This window comes from Helianthus annuus, chromosome 1 (genome assembly GCF_002127325.2).
Source record: "Helianthus annuus cultivar XRQ/B chromosome 1, HanXRQr2.0-SUNRISE, whole genome shotgun sequence".
NCBI lineage: Eukaryota > Viridiplantae > Streptophyta > Magnoliopsida > Asterales > Asteraceae > Helianthus > Helianthus annuus.
Window position 1 is genome coordinate 113,137,030 of NC_035433.2, and position 7,152 is coordinate 113,144,181.

General features: G+C 36.0%; 1 protein-coding gene across 1 annotated transcript; it reads left to right on the plus strand.

The window, feature by feature from the left end:
- The first annotated feature begins 623 nt into the window (after positions 1–623).
- On the plus strand, positions 624–6,693 carry LOC110873580. Its single transcript, XM_022122530.2, has 4 exons — positions 624–742; positions 860–887; positions 4,312–5,243; positions 6,498–6,693. The coding sequence occupies exons 3-4, from the start codon at positions 4,314–4,316 to the stop codon at positions 6,501–6,503; spliced, it is 936 nt and encodes a 311-aa protein (XP_021978222.1). The 5' UTR covers positions 624–742; positions 860–887; positions 4,312–4,313; the 3' UTR covers positions 6,504–6,693.
- Positions 6,694–7,152: the final 459 nt, after the last annotated feature.

Consider the following 7,152-nt stretch of genomic DNA (forward strand, 5'->3'; position numbering starts at 1 on the left):
ATAGTCTAATAAATGAATATGAGATAAATCACCTAACACTGTTCATTCCCTTTAGATTTTAGATTTTATCATATATGAATGAATTTTGAAGGAGAGCGGACATGAAGATCGTATGATAGTATATGGAGGGTGACAATTGCCAAATATTAGGTGGCTAAAAAGTGAGTTCGGACAAAATACAAGTACTCTTTTTAATATATTTTAGTCATTGTCGGCTGGTGTTATATATTCTAACAAGAGTAAACTCTCAAAATGGTCTCTGAGGTTGGTTACTTTTGTCACTTTAGTCCATAATTTAAATCTTTTGAATCTGGGTCCTTGTGGTTTCAATTTTGTTGTCATAGCTTTTCTCTCTTTTTCCTCGCTTTTAATGAAGGGCAAAATGGTCTTTTTAATGTTTTGTTATAACAAATTAAAAAAATATGACAATTTTTCCATTCATTAAAAGGGAGTAAAATAACAAAAAAACTGGATGTTAACTGAAAAATCTGAACAATTTTGCTTTTAGATAAAAATGACAAAAAAATAGAAACCAAAAAGACCCAGATTCAAAATGTTTAAGTGTTGAACTAAAATAAGAAAAATAATTAAACCTGAGGGACCATTTAGACAGTTTACTTTTCAAACAAACTAATCGGGACGTGGCTAAAGCGTGTGACTTGTCATCAATTGGACGGTGAACCAACATATTTAAGGCGGGATCATCAACCACACACACACTTGACATTTCAGACGGCAACAGGTGCCCTCTCTCTCTTCACATTCTTTCCATACATCTTTAGATCTATAAGCTTTGCTCCGATCTAAAATATTTTGTATCTACTTGTTTTACTTAATTTCATCTGTCTGATCTGTGCAGATTCAACTTCAAATTTGACGATTTGCAGGTACCGATCCTTTTGATTTTATGATCTGTTAGTTACTATGAGCAATCGCTAGTAGATTTGAGTTCATATAAGTTGATTATGTTGAATCTGAGCTAGTTACTTGTTAAATGATCATCTGAATTTAAATCTATGGATTGTGGTGAAGTCAATGCACTATGAACTGTAGTCAAATGCTTATTGTTGTGCTTTGATCAGATTTGTCACTCTGTGTAGTAGCTTTAGCATAGGGAAAATAGCGAAAATAGGTCGATAATTTGAGGCAAGTTGAAATTAATAGTCGATTGAGATCGTTAGCTATCTGATCACCTAAGAGGCCATGGATGGAAGAGGTTCCATGATCAACTTGTTTACTGATCGATGTTTTTTTTCTTTTTCAATTTTCGTGTTTTTTTATTTTTTTTTAAATTTGGATAAAAATACCTAGTAGACTGGAGTCTTGATGCACTATTGTCAAGAGTACCTGCATTCTTAGGGGTAGGGGCGCCCATCACTCACAACTTCCAACTTCCAATCAAGTTCCGCCATGTCATCAAGCATTATTCCATCCCTAGTGATGGACTTTAGTGGAAATGCCGATCACCTGTGATGAAATTCCATCACTCACAACCTCTTTTTTTGTTTTTAAATTATAAATTAACAATAAAACAATAAAATTATAAATTATAAATTTCATTTAAATAAATCTAAATTACAAACTAAAAAAAACTAAACATTACAAATTAAAAAACCTAAAATCTAAGGCACCTCCCACCCCCACTTTTCACATATCTCGCATTTGCGTTGAATTACGATTGTCTTAAACGGTTCGTCAAGATTGTTGTGTGGTTCTAATAAGACTTTTAAATCACTATTTTCTTCTTTTTCGTTCAAGTGTCGAATATACGCCTCCTCACGTTTAAGTTTTGCCACCACAAGTTCTCTTCTATCAGTGGCTTTGGTTATTTCCACCAATTTAGCCTCTTTGATTTCGGAGATCGACTCCGCCATCGATTCCTTTCCTTTACTTGCCGAATCACCACTTTTCTTGCGGCGCGGCCTTGTCAGTGTATCGTCTTGATTGGGTTCGTCAACGAGTTGATTGGGTTTGTCAACGGGTTGATTGGGTTCGTCAACGGGTTCGTCGTTCAAATTCATTTGGGGCATGTTACCCGACTCGGAAGTCGTGTAGTTCCCAGACTCGGAGGTTTTTGATCTTTTGGGACCTCCACTTCTTTTTGGAGCCGTCGGCCCACCCATGTCGACCAAGTCAACCGGTACCCACTTCGGGTGATGTCTCGCAACCTCCCATGCTGCCAAGTGTGGAAAACTTTTATGCTTGTATACTCGGCAATAGTCGTTTATGGCGTTTCCACTTTGTGGATTTCGGGTCTACAGAAAATAAAAAAAATATTTTTTTTCCGTTTTTATAAACTGTTTTTCTGTTTTTATAAACTGTTTTCTGTTTTTTAAAAAAAACTGTTTTCTGATTTATAAACTGTTTTCTGTTTTTCTGTTTCTATAAACTGTTTGCTGTTTTTTTTTTATAAAACTGTTTTTCTGATTTATAAAAATGTTTTCTGTTGTTTTTAAAAAAAAAAAAAACTGTTTTCTGTTTTGTGACTTATAAAATCTGTTTTATAAAACTGTTTTCTGCTTTCTGTTTTATATAACTGTTTTCTGGTTTTTTATTTTTAAAAACTGTTTTATGTTTTGTGTTTTATAAAAACTGTTTTCTGTTTTATAAAACTGTTTTCCTGTTTTTAAAAATAAAAAAAACCCGCTTTATGTTTTTATTATAAAAAACAGTTTTATGTTTTTAAAAATAAAAAAAAAATGTTTTATGTTTTTAAAATAAAAACAGTTTTATGTTTGAAAAAACAGGTTTTATGTTAAAAAAAAACGTACCAATTGAATGAAGCAACCGTTAAATTTACTCATTTTCCGGTGCAAATCGCCCCACTTCGAAGTCATTTGATCCATGTTTCGTTCCGTTGAACCGGGAAGTTTTTGAAAACGAGCCATGACTCGTCTACAAAACAAGTCTTTTCTTTGCTCGTTCGAATTGGTGGATGAGGGTGTCATCTTTTAGTGGGTTGACATGGTGGGATTGGGTTTGAAAGGGTGGAAACGGTTGTGTTTGAAATTGGTGAGGTTGAATTGTTGAAATGGTGGAACGAACGGTTGGTTTTGATACGGTTGTGTTTGAAAGGGTGGAATCGGTTGGGTTTAAAAGGGTGGAAATTGTTGGGTTTGGAATTGTGGGATTGGGTCGGGTTCGTCTTGCAACCGAAATCTTGCCGGCTCGCCAAGATTCGCTCGAACCTTCGGTCATACGGGTTTTTTCTTCGAACCCGAACCTCGTTTGCTTGAACCTTCCATCTTTGTATTTTTTTGTGTTTGAAAGAATGTTTTGAAAGAGAATGTTTGGATTGAAAGAATGTTTGGTAAATAAAATTTATATTGTGTGTGTATATATATTTGGTATAAAGAAACGGTAACATTTAACGGTCAACACCTCCACCAACGTTCACTTTTTGAATTCTATCACACGTGATATGTTTGACGTGTTTTCAAATCAACGCGTTATAAAAGGTGGCGGCGGCGGCGTTATTGTGATCCACGCGTGGTGGAGAGCCATCACGGGGGCGCCCCGTCCCCCCTTACGCAAAGTTTGATCTATGTGTTGAAAGTACCTGCATTCTATTTACTGGAATTGTGGTCTCTTTTTGGTGTCAGAACTCAAGATGTAGGAGTCTTGTAAACTTTTATATCTCAATTTCGAGGCATTTGCGTTGTAATTTTAAGATATTGATTTCGTTAGGATTTGACATGAATTGACTAAATTGTATGTTAGAAAACCAAATGGATAACAAAAATTAGGACTTAAAAGTATTGCATGATTGAGCGATGCGATTTCAAAAAGTGTGTGTGAGGCGCGAGGTGATCTAGAAAACGCCTTAGGGCCTTGTGGTGGCGTCTCATGCACATCTGTGTCAAAATTGGTCAAAATTAGGGTCTGTAGGAGGCTGATGTGTAGACACAAGAAGAAATTATGAATCGTTATTTGGTAAAATGAAAGGGTTGGTATGTAAGAAGATAAGAGAGTCGCCGCTAAAAGCAATAGCGGCGACGATCACCACCTTTAGCAGCGACAAATGTCGCCCCTATTGCCTCGTTTTCTTGTAGTGAAAGGGTTGATATGTAAGAAGATGAGAGAGATGCGACTTCTTGTTGTACATAAAGTATATTTGGCTGTACATTGAGCAACACTGCGTACGTGAAGTTCTTGCCTCGCGGTTAGCATCTCGCCTTTTAGGACCTGAACGCTTCAGAGAGCCTTGTGCTTTATAAAACTTAAACAAGCGATCAAGCGTTTACCGACTTATCTTTTTTGCTTTGTATTGTGTACAACTGGTTGTGTAGATTAATGTCTGTTTTTTTCAAGGTATGTCTGAATGCGATAAACCAGAGATCGTGGAGCGAGGTACCAAGGAGAAAGAACATGAAGAAGGAGAAGACAGTGGATTTTTAGGGAAGGTAAAGGGTTTTATTGAAGATATTGGTGAAAAGATTGAAGAGACAATCGGATTCGGAAAGCCTACCGCTGATGTCAGTGCGATTCACATCCCCAAAATCAACCTTGAGCGGGCTGATATTATTGTAGACGTGCTTGTCACTAACCCAAACCCAATTCCCATCCCTCTTATCGACATCAATTACTTAATCGAAAGTGACGGAAGGAAACTCATTTCCGGATTGATTCCCGATGCTGGAACAATCCATGCACACGGTTCCGAAACTGTGCAAATACCACTTTGTTTAATATACGATGACATAAAGAACACTTATGCTGATATACAGCCTGGCAGCGTTGTACCTTACAAAGTCAAAGTTGACTTAATTGTTGACGTGCCTGTTTTTGGAAGGCTAACTCTGCCTCTTGAGAAAAACGGCGAGATCCCAATACCTTACAAGCCTGACGTTGATATTGAGAAGATAAAGTTTGAAAAGTTTTCGTTCGAAGAGACTGTTGCAACTCTTCATTTGAAGTTGGAAAACAAGAATGATTTTGATTTGGGGCTCAATGCACTTGACTATGAGGTTTGGCTGTGTGATGTCAGCATTGGCTGTGCGGAGCTTGCGAAAACGGAGAATATTAAAAAGAATGGTATTACTTACCTTGATATTCCGATCACGTTTAGGCCTAAAGATTGTGGGTCTGCTTTATGGGACATGATTAGAGGAAAAGGCACTGGCTATTCGATGAAAGGGAATATTGATGTGGACACACCTTTTGGAGGGATGAAGCTGCCGCTTGATAAGGAAAGTGGTACCACTAAGCTTAAGAAGGAAGATGATGACGACGATGACGACGAGGTATGTGAATACTTATTTATTTGTTTATCGTATACTACGTTAGAAACCCATGCATTACCCGGGGTTGGATCAATGAAATATTAAATAGTTATCAATAAGCGATAAAAATAAATGAGATATTCATAAAGTAAATATTAATAAAGAAATTCTAAATAGTTGAGAAACAACAAGCAGAAAAAATTTCGTTCAGTTACTTATTTATTAGGTATAGCTTGGGCTTATAGAAAAATAAGTGGGAAAATCTTGGCCACACGGAATTGGCACACGTAGCTCAACCAGTTATTTACTTATTTATTAGGTATAGCATAGTGTCAAAGATGAGTAAAAATTTATATTATTCTGATTTTATTATAACAAGTTAAATATAATTATTTGCATTATATTTAAACTTACTGTGACTTTCAACCGATCTTCCTTCTCATTTTAGACTACTTTTATTTATTTTTTTTAACTGTTTGACCCACATGAGATAAAGCATAACCAAAATCGACTCATTTATAAGAAAATGGATGTCGCATATGCACTTGCATCAGGGTACAAACTACTAACATAGAAGCATAGGAATGAATGCTTTTCAAAATAAAGGGGAAATCTGTTTGAAGATAAACATAGTTTGCATACTTTACATGGTTCATTGTCCTTGTATGTTCACGAAGGCAATGCGTATATGTCATGATTATCAGTCATTCTACATCAAAATCCTAATTTATAAACGTACACAACCTTGTAAGGTTTCCGCCATGTGACTTGGAAGTCACGGGTCGAGTCAAGAAACAACCTCTTGCAGTAATGCAAGTTAAGGATGCGTAAATTAGGCCCAAGTCGGCCCAACAACCCCAACCCCCCCCCCCTCCTCCTCCCTGACCCCGCGCATGTGGGAGCCTTGTGCACCTGGTTTACAAGACGTTTTCTATAAATACAATACATTAGATGTGACAAGATTGGCGGGTCTGCTGGGGTTGGGTAGCGGGTTGAAACGACCCTTTTTCAAGCTTGTGTCAAAATAGGATGGGTTGTGACTTGTGAGTTGACCAGAATTCATTTTTTTTTCTTTCATTCTATCAGAATATTTTCTAGATATTTAATGTATTAAATATTTGAATAAAAACGATCTAGGGGTTTGAATGTATTAAAAATAATTTTGAACGACTTTCAGTTTATTATTTTTAATTTATTTTTTACTTTTACAAAGTAAAGTCGGTAGTATGTTTGCGAAAATGCATTTTGTGTTGAATTCGAGTCCTATTTATGCAGGAGTAGATGATGATTCATGAGCAGAAAGGGAGTTGGTGTTGTGTTTATGAGTTAAGGTTTGTTTTTTTATCCTTACCTGAAGGTGTTGTGTTGATGGATGAGAACTTGATAACTGAAATCCATGTTGTTATTTGTGGTTGCTTCATCATATGTTCACTTCTTATTAATATTAAAGCACTTACTGATTAATACTCAACTTTGCCCAAGTCACCCAAAGAAAATGAGACATAAAAACACTAGACTAAAATGTACCATTTTTTGGCTTATAGAAATGCTATTAATGCCAAAGGCATAGAGTGTAAGTTTTCGACACGTTCTGAGTCTGTCATGAATTAGCGGGTTTCCGATTAGCTCAAGTGGTTCTGGGTTACTTTGTTGTTGACTCGTGCACACGTAAATTAAATGGGTTGGGTCTGGTCTGGTCGGGTCAACCTTGCGGGCTCACGTGTTTATTTGTTATTACAAAAATTATGATGCAGTTTTTATATTAGTTGGTTTAGTTAAACATACTTAGTTATCTATACGTAATTGTGAAGAAAAATAACTAAAGATCTTAATTTTTAACGATGTGTAGGAACGCATAATTTTCTGTTATTTATATGTAAATACAAGCAATATAACAACCTTTTAAAGTTAAAATTAATCTCACATTCGT